Source organism: Aptenodytes forsteri, unplaced genomic scaffold (assembly GCF_000699145.1).
Source record: "Aptenodytes forsteri isolate BGI_AS27 unplaced genomic scaffold, ASM69914v1 Scaffold212, whole genome shotgun sequence".
Lineage (NCBI taxonomy): Eukaryota > Metazoa > Chordata > Aves > Sphenisciformes > Spheniscidae > Aptenodytes > Aptenodytes forsteri.
Window position 1 is genome coordinate 3,338,571 of NW_008795487.1, and position 19,041 is coordinate 3,357,611.

The 19,041-nt window shown below is 40.5% G+C and overlaps 1 protein-coding gene across 1 annotated transcript in view; it reads right to left on the reverse strand.

Moving 5' to 3' along the window:
• Window positions 1–376: 376 nt before the first annotated feature.
• P2RY8 (purinergic receptor P2Y8) overlaps window positions 377–19,041 on the reverse strand; it is a 33,971-nt gene continuing 15,306 nt past the window's right edge. Inside the window, exon 3 of the mRNA XM_009281356.1 lies at window positions 377–1,660. Coding sequence (XP_009279631.1) covers window positions 519–1,592 — 1,074 coding nt within the window. The 5' untranslated portion in view covers window positions 1,593–1,660 and the 3' untranslated portion in view covers window positions 377–518. The remainder of the gene's footprint in view (window positions 1,661–19,041) is intronic.

A 19,041-nucleotide genomic window follows, 5' to 3' on the forward strand; every position in this document is an offset into this window, starting at 1 on the left:
TAATGGTAAAATGACAAACTATTTTTACTCATTCTTTTATAGAAATACAACAAGAGAGAAAGCAATACATTAAAAAAAAAAACAAACAAAAAACCCAGCACATCGCTTAGAAAAATAACTCCCCTACCCCAAATCCAACTTCAGTTTATGCTCTAATTCACATACAGTAACATTTCACATTCACTGAGAATCACAAGCCTTTGGTTAAACACTGAGATCGTACAACCTGAAAGTAATTTTTGTTCTAAACTTATCCCTTGGTTTCACGCAGTAGGACTAATTCCAGGCCAACCCCTAGTTATCAATGTTGGGTTTGCTTCAGTGCCTTCTTGAATAAACTCAGGTTTTTTAATGCTTCCATTTCTTACAAGAAAACACTGAAGTAGGATGCACAGTATAAGTACGGCTTGAGTTCTGTCACTGGAGCAAGGTATTCTGAGGGTAGCCATTCAAAAAGAAATGTTTTCTGTGTCTACTCATGGATCTCACAGGCGCCTTTCTTCTGGGGATGTCTAAGGCTAAAAAACACTTTCCTGCCTTTGCAAATAGACCTTTACTCCCTCTAACCCATCCATGGGTCCGCTTGACATCGACCTGACTGACATGGTCCTGCCAGAGAATAAGCTTTCCCTTCTGTTTTCCAAGCTGTCGCTGAGCAGTACCTTAGGGCGAAACACTTGCATGAATTTCTGGTAAAATTCTTTGGATGCAAAATAATAAATGAAGGGATCTATGCAGTTGTTGAGGCAACTGAGGCACAAGGTGAGCTTGTAGGCAGGGTACAAACTCCTGCCATAAAATAGGCGGATGATCATATGCACAAGTAGGATAAAGTTATTGGGGGCGAAGCAAGTGATGAATACCAAAAGGACTATCATCGCCAGGTATATGGATCTAGTCTTTTGCCTGTTACCGTATCTGTTTGATGTCTGAATAAGCTTCCGAATGGTGCCAATATAGCATCCAACTGTTACAACAAAAGGGATCAGGAAGAGCACGACAAATAGCGTGAGGAGAAAGGCTACCCAGGCTGCGAAGTTGGGCAGCATATCCCATTTGAGGACGTCAAAACAGGTTATAATCCCCAGTTCTTTCACTTCATAGGTGAGATCTGTGCTTTCTAGTGGGTAGAAGGCTAGTAGCAAGAAAATCCACATACCTAGGCAGGCAGCCAGGGCATATCTTTTTCTTCTCCACTTGATCAACTTCATGGGATATACCACACCCATGTACCGCTCGATGCTGATACAGGTCATGGTCAGTATGGAAGAATACATGTTGGAGTAGAACATCACGGTGACGAGGCTGCAAAGAGTCTTGCCAAAGCTCCAGTGATTTCTTTGGATGTGATAAGAAATCTGGAAGGGAAAGCAGCTGGCCAGCATGAGATCCGTGATGCTTAGGTTGATCATGAAGATAACAGAAGGTGTTTTGGGTTTGATGTGCCAGCAGAGCACCCAAAGGGAGAACAAGTTGCCAGGGATACTGATCAGAGCCACCAGTGTATACACAACTGGGAGGGTGATGGAGATAGCTTTATTCTGGAGCATTGCCAGCGTTTCATCGTCCAGGTGGGATACGTTTTTAAACATTATTCACAAGGGGGTTGTTGATCCCTACAAGCCAGCTGGATCATATCATGAACACTTGGCTTAGAAACCTGGAGGATAAACGTCAAGAGAGAAAAGCAGTATGTCAAAACAGAAATTAAGAACATGCTTCTTCTATTAATCAAGCTAAGAAAAAGCTCATGTAGTTTGTCAGATTATCTCTGAATGAACTGAATCCATTAAAATTCTCTCCTGAAAACTCTCTCCTCCCTCCAAATCATGGTAATGTTTTACCAGTCTCACTTCTTCCTAGCTTTGAACAGCTACTTTTCCCCTGCTGAATGGCTTTCTGATACTTTTTGTATGTTGTGTTATCCCACCTCTTACGTTATTGTAACATAAAGAAAATCACATCACAAATTGAAATTAAATTGATATCTGCATGAGAACACTATGCCATAGGATCTCCATGAGCTGAATCCATCCTATCTATTCTGGATGTCATGACCTTGCTTCTTGTGATACACAGTATTTTCTGACTTTTTTTTTTTTTTGTCCAACTAAACAGTGATCCATTCCAAGTAAGTGCTGGATTTTTTTTTTTTTTCTTTTTTCTTTTCAATTGGGGAAAGGAGAACATGCAATCAATTATTCTTGGTATATTCATGATATAAACAGAATATAAGGAAAACACCATGTATAATCAAGAACCAGGGGCAGATTGCAGTTGCTTGGACTGGTTTACAGGCTGAAGGGACTAGACTAAAGAAGGAACAAGCCCTCTTCTAACAAAAAAAAAAGCTATTGAGTTTCAATTTCTGCAAGATGTAGGTTATTAAAAAATGTTCTGTTTGCAGCTGTCTTATTGGCATCACCTGTAATTCTGCAAAATTAGTTTCAGTTTTGCAGTCTGCAAAGCAAAACCGTGCTTTCACTGTTTGACCTATATAGGTCTTTCTTGGCAGACGCAATAGCTTAGGGTTTAGCTTATTTATTTTATACAGTGTAGCAGCATTTAGCGCTGCAAACAAGAACTCATGCCTCAATGTGCTACATGCATGTGTACTTACTTGCAAGTACCGGGATGCAGTTTCACAAAAGCACAGGGTCGAAAAAGTGAAGAAATGGCAATGAATGACCAGAAAGGCACAGGGTAGAGCAACAGGGAGTTCTGTGAAGCGTGGCAATAGGGGCCTGAAAAGGGTGCCAGGCCCAGCCAGCCGCTAACTCTGGGCACATCTATGCTGTCTAATAAAAGAGAGGCAAAGAGTGGGTTCAGGCACGCACTCCTACCTGTGGACTCTGATCACCCGCGCTGTTTAATCCAAGCGTATCTTTGCAAGACACACCTGCTGTAGGAGGTTAGATTAAAAAAAACGTAGGTGTCAGTCAGTTGGTGTCACTTAACCCCAGATGTAGTTAAATAAGACCTTTAATTTAATTGTGTGGTCATAGCCCGTGAGCAGTCTAACAGGTCAGTCCCTCAGAGAGGTCAGCCCTCAGTGCTGGCTAACTCTAGCTGGAAATAACCATTCTGACAAAACCTGTGATTTCTGACAAAGGCTCTTACTGAATAACTTGCTAGACCTTTCACAAAATAACTGTTGATGGTTCCTGAGACCTGGCAAAGGTGAAGTCTCTACTGAAGGCTGTAGTGCAGTAGGGAGATACTCAACTCTAAAAATAAACTGAGTGCAGATCCAGAAAAAGCACAGCTACAGCAGCAAGAAGCTCAGTGGGGGCTTACTTCTGTTGTTTCTTGATCTGATCAATGTGACATAGTGCTTCAAATGTCAGCTAAAAACATTCAGCAGTAGTGAGAGTCAGTGTCAAACAAGCGATGTTAACAAATGTTGCCAGTCTTTCAGGAGCTTCTAGCTGAGCTGTTGGAAGCCCAGAAAAGGGCACAAGAAAATAGGAATTACAAAGAAGTCAGAGATGTGTTCCTAATATATCATGCACATGACACAGAGCAAACATGTTCCAAGTAATGAGCACATCACATGATCACAACTGCAAAAAACCCTTTGAGCCAAATCCATTGCAGATGAAATTCTGTTCTTGTCAGTGGAGCTGTATCAAGAGTGAAACTAACTCTTCAGTTTTCAGGGGAACTTGAAAAAGCACTCACTGACACAAACCTCTTGGAAACAAAATCTTAATGCTATCTTTTTCAACTCTTCTATGTATGACTTGTCACAGTAAATACCTATTCATGAGCTCTATTGCCTCAAAAATCCTTCTCAAGTGGCACTGCTTTGTGCCTAACAACCCTAAACTTCCCGAAACAAACAGAAAATTTTTATCTAAGTATCTACAGAGCTCTAATAATAAGCCTTTGCAAGTGAATGGTATTTGCTGTCACAGGCTAAGGGATCTCACCCCTCGATACTATTCCTATAGAAATTGTATGTACTTGGGAGGTGGGAGTATAGATGAAAATTTCCATTAAACCTGTCACACTGGTCATAAAGCTATTGAACACCTCTTGCATTCGGTTTTGTGTTAGGGCTAATCACAAATGTATTTTCTTCTAAACTTGCTTTTTCTGAGAGCACACCCTGATAAGAAGGAGATAAAAAAATGCACACATAGATGCCGCAGTATGCAAAACAGTGTCAGGATTCGTGGCCTGGCTAAAGGCAAATTTTATGCACTTGCGGAACACTACCGTCAGTAAAACACAAGTGCCTCCCAAATTTAGGCGTCTCTTGAATAGGGGTTGAAAGGCACCAGACTTTGTGGTTAGGGGCCTACAAGACCTCTCCAAAAAGGGTAGGTCCCCTTGGCATGGCTTTCAGTAAGGAAGATGTCCATCACAAGGAGCAAAAGAAGAACGATGCGATCATTCCCTAGTGTCTTCTGCAGGGGAGGAGGGGGCATGCAAAGCACACAAGACTGTTGTTGCAAGTCATTCTCGAGGGCAAATAGCCTCTTGGGGAAATGTGGAGTACAGAAAATCTTCCTTCCAACTTTGCCTTTCCTTTTGCCAAATCCTTCTGGGGCTTTAATCCTGAACTCTTCATTCAGGAAAGCTTGGGCTAGCAGAAACTCCTGCTCTGAGTCACCCTTACTTGTGATGCTTTGCTTTTTAAATGCCCAGGTTAAGCTGCCAGAACCACAATGTACCATTTCAATGTACTTTACCTCTGCCATTATTGCATCTATTTGGGTTTAGTTAATGCTGTATTTATATTTTCATCTTGTTCAGGGTAACTTTATGTCCTTCCCCCACTGAAACCACAGTCTCTGTTTGTCTCTTGTGGTTTAACTTGAAAATATCATAAATCAAGTGAAAAAGTAATGTTTATGAGGATTAGAATTAGATTCCCCTTACATTTTATGAGTTGCTTCCTTTCAATTTCAGGTTTCCACACAATTCAAATCAGTGCAGCTTGCATGGATTCTCTGCAAGAGAAACCTGACTGCCGGATAATTTTAAAACATCAACCCTTAGCTAAGGTTTCACATGCATAATCTGTAAAAATATAGTTCTGTTACATAAATATCCCTGTTAGAAAGACATGGTTTTGCTTTTATTTTGGGGAGAGCTATATTTAAACTACGACAGACAAATGGACATACAGGTAGACTGAAACAAAAACACAGTAAGGATTCTTCAAGTGAGAAGATCCAGTCTTATTGCCATTTACATCAGTCCTCAAGCTGCTGACATAGAAAGAGAAACGTTAAGCTTTTCTGCTTGCCTCATTTCTGAAACATTTAGTGGATGGATGGATGTATTTTAGTTTTGTATTAGGTACTAAGAGCACCTACAGCCTCTGCGGTAATCCTCGCTAAATCCAGGTAGGATTTTTTTGCTCCTCTTTGTACTCACTGGCTCACGGCACTCTGGACAGAAAGCTCACTTGGAAATTCAGTAACGCCAGGTTTTCATCTGAGCTGTAACCATAAGCAAAGGTGACAGCTGCTTAGTGCCTTTTTGATAGGAATGGTGATTCCTTTCCTTCAACTGACAAAAGATGACAAATAAAACATTAAAGAGTGTACTAAAAATCAAACAGTAAAAGATCAGAAGAGGACTGTGTTATTTCTTTGCCATGGAAGAGTAACAATAGAGATGTGTCTACTTTCTTTTTAGGGGACTACTAAATAAAACTGCTGTGTTCTCTCTCTTACATCTATTCTCTTCCTGTTGTTGATGTCAAGTGCACCTGTGAAAAAGACTGAAACGCCTGTGAGCGAAATGAAAAGCAGAATTACCATTTTATAAAAAGTTTTGTGATTTGTTTTGTGATTTGAGATGGAAAAATAAGTCTCAAAACATATCATGCAGCAGAAAGCCTTCCAAAACCTATTCTGTTTCATCATTTTCGGTTCACTACCTGTCAAAGCACTGTTGTGTAGAATAAAAGAGTCTTATTTCATAAATTCTTCAATATTGTTACACTTTTGGAAAGACACCCTTCCAGCTGAAGAATGTAGGATGGCATGTTTCAGATTACAGGAAAAACAAACTGAAATGCAATTTCAACTCAATTGCAAACATTCAGAATGAAGCAAAATGAAAGCACGGATTTTATTGTAAGCAGTTAGAGAAATCGTATCAACAGTTTTTAATTAACGCAAATGTGGCTGAAGAATGTATTTTGTTTTTTTCTCAAAAGACTGCATTTTTTGAAAAAGAAATTTTTTTTTTTTTTTTTACTTGCTCAGTTTAATATTATTAAATGTGGCTGAAGAATGTATTTTGTTTTTTTCTCAAAAGACTGCATTTTTTGAAAAAAAAGAAATTTTTTTTTTTTTTACTTGCTCAGTTTAATACTATTACAAAGCAGTAACAAGAGCTAAAGGGTTAGGATAGTTTATGTCTGCCTAAATGTAGCTAAAACTGGTGAAAACTTAGGGATCCTCAGTGCGCAGTGTTCCTGCTGGGGATTCAACCCCTCCTGGACTGTCTGAATTGGTAGTGAGATGAAAGAATATTAGACAAGCACAGACAAGACACTTAATTTCTGTTGTAGACTGAGTATGAGGAGAAGAAGGAGCCAGAAAGGCAAGGAGTCGGGAGCCAGTCATCTTGAGTTGTGGGAAAAGTGACAAACACTTTGATATTTAGAGAGAATAAGGGGTTTTAATATGAGGAACAAGAAGAAAAAGTGCCCTTTTGTAACACATCTCAGTTATTGTTCCTAAAGCATCATTGATGCGATTCAGAGAAACACTTCTGCAAATGTTCAAGGTCACCAAACTGAGGAATGTAAATGAGTGCATCTCTGATTGTGTGTTCCTTAAACTGAACGTGGGCTTTACCGAAACAGGCTGCAGGTTTTGTCTGGATGGTTCTTTCTCACCCCTGCAATAAACTTTCATGCAAATTTTAGCTCGTAGGGTTACATTTCTACGTCTCTCAAAGCCAAGGGTTTGGTTCCCTCAGTCAAGATCTGAGCCTAAGTATTCTAAGAAAATTCTTTGTATTGGGCCTTCCCTGTACTTTTTGCTGATTTTTTTTTTTTTTGTTTCTGTTGTTTTGTTCTGAGTATCATTATTGCAAAGATCAGAAACGGTTGCTGAGCCTGTAGTTACGTTATCACAAAGGCATTGTTTTACACTAGGCTTTAGCTTATCTTGTTTTAAGAATAAAACATTTGGGAAATGAGACTTCTACCCTCTGTGCACTTGTGTGTACAAGTATTTCTGAGCAAACAAAACAAATCTGAAAACATCTAACTAGCTGCAACATTTCTGACCTTCCATGTAATTTAGCTTTAAAAGAATAAAACTGTTCTTTATTTCTTATTTTTCACCAAAGATTATTCAGATAAAGGACACAAGAAAACCAGATGTATGCCATATTTTTTACAATGAAAAAGTTACTTTATAATCACTATATTAATCAAAAACTCTTGCAGAGACAAACCTCAGTCTTTATCTTAGTACACCTCGTCAAAGTAAACCTTATGGTGGTTATAGCTCTGACCTCAAATAGTTAGGGCAAGGTAAAACAAGAGTGTCTTCTCTCCACAAGGATTTCACATTAAGAGGTGAAAAAAACCTCTAGTTTTTCAGTAAGAAAATGTAAAAGCATTACCACCTTTAGTGTAGTGGAAGAGTACATGCCTGTTGAGCTTGTTAGCTATATCAATCTAGACGAAAACAGCTTTATTCAAAAGTGAAGAAAAATAATCCTATCATTTCTGCCTATTAGAGACTGCTTCTCTTCTCCGGCCTGAGAGAGTGCAAGCGGGCAGTTTCCAAGATTCAGCCAAGAATAGTCTTACTTAAGTGTGTTACTTAGTCTTACTTAGTCTTACTAAGTGTGAAATCTAAATATAGAGATGAGAGGCAAAGAAACATCGCAAGGAAATACTGTACCGATTCTTCAGAACTAGCTAAGTAGTTAAATTAACTGTACATAGCTACCTTTACATTTCCTATGTCTGTCCTGGACTATGCAGTTTTGCTGATAGTTGAATTTTAGTTCACTTGGACCTTCCCCTTTGCTAACCATAAATTAGCAAAGTCAGGATTCTGTGCTGGCGTTAGCAACGTTCATCCTAATTTAGATAAGATTTGCATAAACACAGCCACTATCATCTGTGTCAATAATCCTGTTCAGAGTTAAACTAGTCAACGTGGTCTTTAAAAAGTTCATTTCTGCAGTAATCAGGTTTATGGAAATAGTAAGGCTGTGGGCCAGTATTGACAAAAACCTCTCAGCATCTGGAACGTGATTCTATGACTTTAAGTGCTTGTTACACTACAAAATGAAGCAGTCTGCAGTTTTCTTTATTGGTGTGCAATATAGCCAGCTCTTAAAAATTCTGTGAGCAAAACCTTAGGTCAGTTGAAACCCAACTTGTGTAACTCCGCTGGTAGATTTTCTAGGCTGGTTTAAATTTCAGTCAGAGTGAGCATCCTAAACTGGATTTAAAGAGGTTCCAGTTTATGGGCTAATAGCTAGAATATTATATATGTGCTGGTCTTTCCCACACACACAGACTTTGTAAGCTTAATTTTTTCAAGCCTGATATTTTTAAAAGGATTAGCAAAGCTAAGGCATCCCCTTTTAAGAATTCAACATAACAACCCAGGAATTCATTCTACAGGACTGACTTAACACTCCTCTGTGGTCCCTGCCCATGTGCATGCTCTTATTTCCCAACAGCACAAGGTAACTTGCCTCTTGGTGAAATAATGCTATCTTGCACGTATCAGGGAGGAAGAGCGTGCATGCAAGCAGTTACTGAAATATTGTTGACGCCTGGCAGAGAACCTTGACTTCATTCGACCACAGTTTTTGTCAGATGGTGCATGGCCATAGACAACCAGCTCGCAAAGCTCCTTTTAACCACTCTGGTGGACATCCTGGGTAGTGTGAAGTTATCCTGTGCCAGAGGACCCTCCTGCAGGTAGCTTGCCCCTAAACTATTATTACACAATATTGAGTTATATCAAGATGATGAAGATTTATGTTTTTATAGAACTTTGACGACAGAAAGTGCCCGATCGAGTCTAAATTTAAATAACACATGAACTGATTACCTTTATAACTTTAAATCTTTCAAATATTGTCGATGTCCAGGACTGACAGACAATGGCTTCTGGTCTGTAATTACTTCCTACTACAAGTAATTGCCTCACATAGCTATTGTGAAAGTCAGAGGAAAAAAGCGTAGTCGATCATTTCCCCTCTGACCTCAAATGCCAGGAAAAGAAGTAAAAGTTTGTTGGCACAAGGTGTTTGTGGTAGACAATATGACAGATTCCCAACAGAGAATCCCTCAATCTTCAGAAAACTGTATGGTCTTACATTGAATCTGTATGGTCTGATTGTCATTTTACAGCAAACATATATATACACACACACATATAAACATATAAACGTGTGTGTGTATATATATTCTATTTGAAATCTGTACTTTCTATCTTTTCATCTCTCTCTTCTGTGAAACTCTTTTTGAATGTTTCCTCTCCTGTTCAGTCCACAAAGGAATCGAGGTAGAGCTGCGTGCATGTTTTTGAAGATTATCTTTAGAGATTAAAAAAAAAAAAAAAAAAACACACACAACATGGTGTACTTTCTATCTTTTCATCTCTCTCTTCTGTGAAACTCTTTTTGAATGTTTCCTCTCCTGTTCAGTCCACAAAGGAATCGAGGTAGAGCTGCGTGCATGTTTTTGAAGATTATCTTTAGAGATTAAAAAAAAAAAAAAAAAAAAAGCTCACACATTGCTTTTTCTTGCACTTGCCCTAAGGATATGACAGTCTGTAGCTGCTGATTGATTTAACATGTGATGGAGTCCATAAACAGGACAGTCAACCAAGTTTTGCAGGTGTAGCTGAAAGGATAATTTGGCATGGTATTTGGGAAGTGTTTTGAGAAAAGAATTCTAACATTCATGTAACTTACTGGGGCCAGAAATTGGAAACACTATTGGTAGGGGTGAATCAAAGAATTTGGCTGAGCATGTAGGCCGTCTTCAGATAGGCCTTCTTCCACTGCTTCCACTAGTTGGTCTCGGTATGTACAAAACCTCTTACTACCTCCTGGATAAATAGACATGTCTCAAAAAGCCCATGCTGGATCCATAACAACTGGTGACTTGTAAATACAGGCTGAATTGTTGTTCCTCTTGTTAAGAAAGATCTATATGAATATACAACTCTTTTTCCAGAGCAGTAGCATTAAGTAGCAGGATTTGGGTATAGCTGGCACCTTTCTTTCCTGGTCTTTGCTACAGCCGTGGATTTAGCATCCGTAGAAATCTGTCTATTTTAGGGTGAGCTGGACAGTGTGGATGACACTGACTGTACTGGGTGGATCTCCAGCAACTGTAACAGGCTCATATGTAGTAACTTCCATTGTAAATGCAGGTGTTTGAAGCTGAATCCAGCCCATTTTAAACATTCCGTTGATTCAGATCCTGATTTCCTGGAGGCCCGTAATTGCCTGGATTCTGACAGAATCTGAACTAGTCCACTAAAACATAATTGTCCCCTTTCACACTTGGACCACTCAGCTGCCACTTTAAAATGACCAGGCCAACTTCTGTGTGAAAATGAATTGGCACAGAATAGGACCACATGCATGATTTTACCTGCACCTGTCTTCTTCCACCCGTGTGTCAAAACCTACAGTCAGTTTTACATGATCGTAAAACTGTTTGTGCAGCAAAGATGCCACAGCCGGGACTCAGAATAAAAATTATTTTGTCTTCTGTTGGTCCTGCTGCTGTACTTGCTCAGCACATCTCATTTAGCCTTTATTGATAGCCCACCTACAGGACGGAGTGCTCTGCTCTCTCCCCAGATGCCTCATGCACTGTACTGGCAGTGTACCCCTGGCAGACTGGGCGTTCTTCTGGCTCACACATCGGTTGGAAGTGATTCTCACATCAGCACTAGTGAAAACAGTCTTGGCTGAAAAATGCATGAAACCAGGGGCTCTGTAGGAGCTAGACTGACATGCACTTGGTGGCTTTCTCGCATATCTGATTCTCTGCTCCTGAAAGGACAAGAAGAGCTAGATGTACAGAAAGAATGAGCTGTGCTTCCTGTCAAACTGTGCCTCTTACTGGAAGGCTTTTATACAAAAAAATGGGCTGCTGGAAGATCTTTTGTATGGCTGGAACTGATATTGTGTCCACTCATTCCCCTGGACCCCCTGTCAATACCTCCTGAAAATAGGTGACCACAGGTATTTCAGCAGGAGAGGTGTGCCTGGGCTGTCGAAGGGCCAGTAGGCAGCGATGTATGCAATCCAAGGCAGTGGGAAACGTGTGAGCTCTGTGGTTGTCTCCTCATTCCCTAGCACTTTGGACAACACTTTCCAGCCTTGCCTGAAGGGACCAGTGGTCGGGTGGTCTCCATGAGAATTCTTGCACTGTCACAACTCTTTCCTTTGCACAGTTTCTCTTACTGTTTATTGTCACAGCTCAGAGTGCAAACCCTGAATCGTATCTGTACTACTGAGCTATATATCACTGTATTTTTCCTATGTGATGTTCAGTTGCCCATGTATATGGTCTTACAAATGGTTGTGATTCTCTGCTAGAGAAAGTTTCTTCATTTTTTCAACGTTACCATCAGCAGCCAATAGTATTCAAGCTACAATCATGGGGTACCCCGGCCGATTCTGCCTTTTAATTATGGTCATATCATGATCGAGGCATGTGTCACTAGGACAGCTATGTATCGCCTGTATCTATCTTGAGAGGAGCAACTTAGAGCACATGCAGTACCACTATGGAGCCCAGACGGCATGACCAGGATTCATTTATCTTGGGATCAGTCCTGCAGGTCTGGTATTCATGCAACTCCCATTGAAGTCTGAGGCAGCTCTTGTGCTGTGTGCACAGCACCTCAGAGTTCTTTGCTTGGTAGGTAGAAGCCAGCTCACCCTGTCCGAGCTCATGCAAGCTCACGTTGTTCACATGCTGAAAGAACTGAAAGTTGGCTTCTCTGCAAAAGCTCACGGCTTATGTTGAGCATCGATAACTGCAGCTGCCCTGCTTGTGGCTGGCACAGAGCACAGTATAAATTCACACGTGCCTGAACAGTGCTGAGCAGATGTGCCCAAAGGCACAGTGCACAGGTAACAGGAACCTCAGAAATAGCTAACTACAGGAGCAGATATACTGTATGACCTAGTTTTAAAAGCAGTGTTGTATATGCACACAAAGGAAAAAGAAAGAGCCAACATAATTGTTATTTTTTCCCTGACTTACCACTTAAGACCTTTTTCCTGACTTCTCTTCAGTTTGGCAATTTGATACCCATTAGAGGTATGACTGGTAACATACAAGAAGTGGAGATTACAAAATGAGAAAAAAAAGGAAGAGATTTCTAACAAAAGCTTCACCTCTCGTTCAGTTTCTTTGTGACTACTTGAGCTATCACACTAATACAAAGAGATACAACAGGAATAGCACCCTGAAACCACATCTGCTATTGTTTCATTCTTCTGAAAGTTCTCGAGTGCAGGTGAGACAGAAGGTCAAAGTTCAGCTCTTCAGCTGAACCAAACTGCAAATGCCCTCGTATTCAGGCTTTGGTCTTCCTCTCAAGTCCTCACTGCACTTAACTAACTTAAATGCATAAATAAGACAAAAATTGGATTCTGTCCTTGTCTAACATGTTCTTTCTGCATTGAGAAGTATATAAGTGCCCTAATTATAGTCAAGATATATGCTGATATATTATTATATGAATGTTGCCTATGAAATAATCACAGGCAGAAGTCAAACGTGTTCTGCAGCTGGTTTTGTTGGGGGAGCTAGTCTCTGCTCTTATCAACAGACAATACATTGCAACAGCTTGTTATTAACTTTACTTGAGTTCCTTTTTATTGCTAGCAAAATGCCCTGAGATATCTGGATCATTGCTGCTCTGCAAATCGTTACTGGAATCTTGCCATCTTGAGAAAAAATAATGAAAGTGAAGATGCTGTTCTTTGAAGGGTGTTATTTATTGATCTGTGCACTAAAAATTAGTGTCTTAACTATAATTTTTATGACCTTGGCATTTAGCTCCGACTTAATAGAGCTAATTCTGAGTATTCCATTTGTGAACAGTCTGTATCTCACAATCTCTTCTACTACATATATCTGTGGTCTGCTATTTTTAAGTGTATGGGCAAGCAAACATGTTCTTGCGATGTAAGCGAAGGTGTGGATCCATATCTCATCAGCCACTCCAGGTATTTGATCTCACTCATACAGACAAAGGAGGTTGCTTACCTCTCTGGGAAAAAGTTAGCAAAAGAGCTCTAGGTTACCATGTGAGAAAGTGTATTCATTACTATACCATAGGACATACTATACTACAGCCGATATAGTAGCACCTTATGCCCTACTTTGTCTCTGCCATGAGTTGCCTGCTTGCTCACATGCTTAAGGTAAATAAACAAAGCAGAGGTATTTTAAATGGTGACCACATGCAAGTAGCACAGGCCAGTATGAGGTGAGAGCAGCCTTAGCGTCATTCTGATGCAGACAGCGCCTCAGGACAGGGTACACCAGCAAAGTAAAGGAGAAGTGGGAAGCGCTCTTGAGGACAGGTAAGCATTCTTATTTATCCAACTTATAAAATGAATATTATGTATGAGATATTATTAGGATAACATACTGATATAATATTATATATTAAATATTATATATTAAAATAATTTATATGATATATGTATGCTATAAATATTTTTTTCACTGGTACCACAAACTGAAATACCTATAAATCCCATAATCAACACCCCAAGTGCTAGAATTTCTCTTTTTTATCGCATGATGTTTTAGCCTGTGTTACTGATTCATCATATATATGTGTGTGTGTGTGTACATATATATGTGCACGATATTATATATCTTACAATATTATATTGTATGATCATATATAATAATATATGATATTATGTTGTTGTTTCATAGTATAGCTACAATTGATAACATTCTTCTGTTTTTAAACTTTTTTTCATGACTGCAAGTGAAATTTCAGCTATTTGGATATTAAGTGTTAGTAGGATAAACCTTTAAATGAAAGGAAAGCAGTCCTACAGTAAAGGAGCTTCAAGTCCTAATGTAAAAAGTGCTCAGACTAAATTTAAAGTTTGAGTTTCACTAGGTCCAAAACACTATAGAGAAAAATGCGGGCTCCAGCACTCAGCCAGTCTTAAAGAGAATTTCCTTTTAAGGTGACACCTAAAATTCAACCACCTGGAAAAGTATACTAAGTCTGTGAAATGCAGTGACAAGGACAAATACACAAAACTGCATTAGTTTTTAAAAATTTGCTTAGCTTAACCCCTAGACTGGAGAACTTAGAACTTTTAAAAGTTTTATCGTAAAACAAATCCACATATTTTAAATGCAAACTTTAGGTGATTCCAAATGTAGCTACATACCTAAGGTCTGGTGTGACTCAGTCTTCAGTGAGGTGCCACACACTGTGGCAGCTAATGAATTGCCCTTTATTAATCATCTCCCGGCTGTGGATCGAACTATTGAGGTTTAGCTGAGGTCTAGCTGAGGCTGGGGCCTAACCTCAAGCAAAATATATGGCTTTGTCAGAGCAAGAAGGAGGCCCCTGGGTGGCATGAGCTCTAAAAACGAGTCTACAGGACAGAGAGGAACTTGACTGTGGTGACAATTCAGGTGTGGGAAAAGAAAACACAATATTCTTACCCTCCGGCACTTGACAATGACAAAACAAACACTCTTCCCTTCACCCGAACAGTTTAAAAGGAAGAGGAAATTAAACTCCTCCTGTTCCACTGAAACCTACTAACACAATAAAACGAACGCAATAGTCTGGCAGAAAAGAAATACGCTGAAGAAACTTGCAAGCACACCATAAAGGAGCAGTCCTACCACGGACGAGCAGTCCCTGCCTTTCTGAGGAGAACGGACATTTACTGACAGAGGAACGGCAAGATGGAGAAAAGGCTCCTACAGATGGGAGGTCCTTCAGTGGCACAGATTAAAATATCACCTGATAAAAAAGAGAGAAATTCTAGCCCTTGGGCAGCTGATTATGGGCTTTATAGATACTTCAGTTTGTTTGAAAACTGCCCGTTGGAGATGAAGACTGTGAAACTCGTGGGATATGTAAAGACAAACTCTAAGGTCGTTTTGAAGACTGGCACAATTATGCTCCGATAAAATACTAATAACAATAGAGCAGTAGGAGACAGTTCTTTGGAGGCAAAATTTGGGTTGTTAGGAGCCCTACAGACCTCTAAGTGACATGCTCTGAAATATTACTGCCCTCCTGCAGCTTCAGTGTGTAACTTGAAAATAGATGCACAAGAGAAAGATATAAATGTACTAAGAATAAAGGAAATGTTTGGCGCACACGGCACCTATTCAGGAAAATATGGTTTGACCTAAACCAAAACAGGGCAAGGCTTCTGTTACTAGAAGTTAAGGTTGTAGTTTTTAAACTAAAGACTAGAGAAAGCCAACTGGCACAGCATATTGTTCAGGATGACACATACTTAGGGGTGGGAATGCTATTAAATCCTCTGTATTCTTAGAAAAAAGGACAGGAAACGGTATTAATAAAGTCCAGGAAGGAACCGGACAAACAGTTTCTACATGTGAAGTGTATGAAGCACATCACGTAAAACAGTCAGCCAGAAAAAAAAACCCAGATATTTGTGTCTCTACAGATACATAAAAAGTGTAAAAATGCTGAGGCTGATTGCCCTGGTTTTCAGGTGGGAATCTGACCTAATTTAGGCATCTGAGAAGTCTGATGAAAGTAAGTAACTGTTGGAAATGGTATGGCCAGGGCACACACTGATACAGCCCTGCCAAAATAGGCTGTGTCACTGAAGGATCGGTACTATTGTATTACAGGAAGCTTTGTGTCACATCCAGTAAACAATTCAGCTGCATCAACAAATGAGAGAATTTCCATGGGCTGAAGGCGTAACTACAGAACTGTATCATCAACCACGTAACGAGGATGGTGAATGTGGCAGCGAGGGGCTTGGGATAGAAAAACAGCTGTGAGAGCAAACAATACAGAAATAACAAAACCCTTCAAGTACCCCTAAACGAACTGGGCAACCACACAGAGGTGTGATGTGTGTGTTCAGGCACCACAAGTGTGACTCCTCATGGAAACCACCCGTTCAAGATCCAGAGGGGAGCTCCTCGCAAGATGAGGAGAAGCAGCTCTTGACTCAGGCCTCTGTCATCCTGAGCCCCCGCAGCGGCAGGAGCACCGACCTGGGGTCTCCTGCTCCCCCATCAGAACACCCAAGAGCTTTGGCCTGTAGCCTATCGCAAATAAATTTCTACAACTTCAGCTGCTTAATTAAAAAAAAATAATATTCTATGTCTGTGTGTGGGGTTTGACCCTACCTGTGTTTAGTGGATACGTCTAAGGAGACAGAGCTTCTCCTTTGCTTTTTTTCTGGATCCTTAAAGTGCTCATCTGGAAGATAACACACCAGATTGTCCCAGCCATTGCTTTGGGCCATTGACACAAGCAGCGCTGGGTAACGGCAAAGCCCAGCAGAGAGGGGAGCCTGCTGGTGAGCCCGGCTCTTTGCTACACGGGTACAGAATTAAGTCTTGGAGAAATACCAAAGGAAATTCTAGTATCACTGAAGAATCCCTTTTCTTCTTAAAAACACCTTCTCCTGTCCCCAGAAGAGCAGCTGCTCTGACTGAAGGTAGAGAGGGCCCTTAGCTGATACTCCGAGTGTTGCTTGGTACTAATAAGCCACAAGCACTTGGCCCATTCCCTGCTGTGGAGGTCGGCTGGCCAGGGACAGCCTCTGCACACGCTGTCAGGCTTCTTCAGGAGGTCGATGGCATGCAGCCTGCCTACTCGCAATGGTCCTGGCTGCTGAACCGTGCTTGGGAGCCGGTGGGGAGAAGTTAGCTAGCACAAACCAAATCTGCACCAGGGAGCCTTCTTGTGAGCTAACGGTGCAGAGAAGTACGTTCCAGTGACCAAAAACTTTCCCTGAAGCTGATTAATCTATTAGCATCAATATAACATAAAAATACAACTTGTTGGTCCCAAAGAAATGCGTAATATGTGGAAATATCTGATGAGAAATGAGACTTGGTAGAAAACAGCAAGCTTGAAACCTGTGCTCTCGTGAGGGCTTCCCTATCGAAAGGTTTTGGTTCCCTTTTACACTCTCTTGTAGTGCCATACATCTCGAAGGAGAACTGCCGCTGGGAGCTCCTTCACTGGCAGGCACCTGATGCTTTGGCAGTGACCGAAATGTGATCGCAGCCTCCACAGCAGTCACCTTCTCTTCTGAAACCCTAAGGATGCCCTCAACTTCCTGGGAGTAGAGATGGGACAGTGCTTTTGAAAACACAAGCCACCCCCCTGCCTGCTGTGAAGATCAGCACCAACTACTTTCTCGCTTCTCTTTCTGAGAATAGTGGAGGTCATTTAATTTTTGCTACTACTTAGTTCCCAGCTCTGTTTCGGGACCCATGGCTCGTGCTTGCTCATGGGAAATTCAAGGGCTCGGGGCCATCTCAGGATTTTCCCACAGACCTGCCAAGCCTATGCTCTCCCCAGCCCTGCTGAAATCACCTGGGGCCAGGGCACGGTTTCTGCACGTGTGCGTGGTGGCCAGCCTGCCTTTCCGTGCGGCATCAGCCAGGCAGTGGAGAGCCCCGGCAGGGCGTGCAAGATGGAGTCACTGATGCCTGTGATAGTCACTTAGCATTACAGCCCGTGGGGGGTTTAATGTGGTTTGGCAAGCAAATGATGGAAAAAGCCAATGTTTTGAAACTCATTCAGTGAACTGAAGGAAACAGGTCCAAGTCCTTTTTATTTTAACATCTCAGCAAGTCTTTTATAAAAATGTAAAGGCAATGTAAATTCCAGGAAAGCAGCTTTAGTATCCTTTCTTTTTCTGTGTGTGTTTCTCTGTCTCTTGCTCTGCCACACTGTCATACAGATATATATAGAGAGAGAGAGGAAGAAAAGGAAAGCAGAGTTTTAAGCTTTAAAATAAATCCATTTTCTTGAAGATTGGGGTTTAGTAAAGGTTGTGCATTAAATTTTCATAAAACAGCCTGAGAAGGCAAAATAAATTCTCACAACCCCTTCTAGCACCATCCATCCAGCCATGCAGGTGAGCAAAGCCATAGTGCTCTAACATCTTAGATACCAAAGATAAGAGTGCAGTGATAAAAGATGTTTCATCACATGATGTGGGGAAAGTTTTGTACAAGTTAGGACTAGCTGCTCAGTGCAGGTTCCTCTTTCAATTCTCTGAAACTCTTTAGAAAAATTACACACACGCAAAAAAACAAATTTCAAAAGCGGTTTCCTCAGTTCAAACCTCCCACCACTCCCACACCATCTCTATAGATATTACCTCTAAGATGTACTATAAACTACACATAAAAGCTACTTGTGTTTGCACGGCATAGACTGATAGTTTTTAGAGCATGCTGTTACATCATGTTATAAACTATCCTACACAAAAAACCAAGGTCTTGTTATTTAGTTTTGTTTACCTGTTTCTTTAATGTAAAAGAAATCTATCCTTTTTTAACCAAGACTAGTAGAAAGAGAAGACACCTAGCAATTCATCAGCTAAAACCTATCCCTTCTTTTTAAAGGTTATACAATCACAACAGGAAATATTTTGAAATGGTCACACTAATCACAAGACAGACTACTTTTTAGGCTGAACATGTGTTTATACTAGTGTCCTATTTTTAGGTCACATCACATGCCAACTCCTTGCCATTGCCATTTGTATTTTAATTATAGATGAAATAATAACTTTTGCAGTCTTCAGGAATAATAGGATCATACTTCATTTTTGCTTTGTTCTTATTTGCTATACTCAAATTCATAATCTGACAGAAGCAAAGAGTGAGAACTAGCTAGTTTACATTTAATTAAATGTCTGGCTTTTGTTTGCCTCATAGTTATTGCCCTTTTTTTCTTGTTTCTTTAAGCACCTGCAGCAAAACAATATTTGGGAAAGATGCTAATTTTGGCCTCAAAAGGAATTAGACATCCAAATATTTTTGAGGAA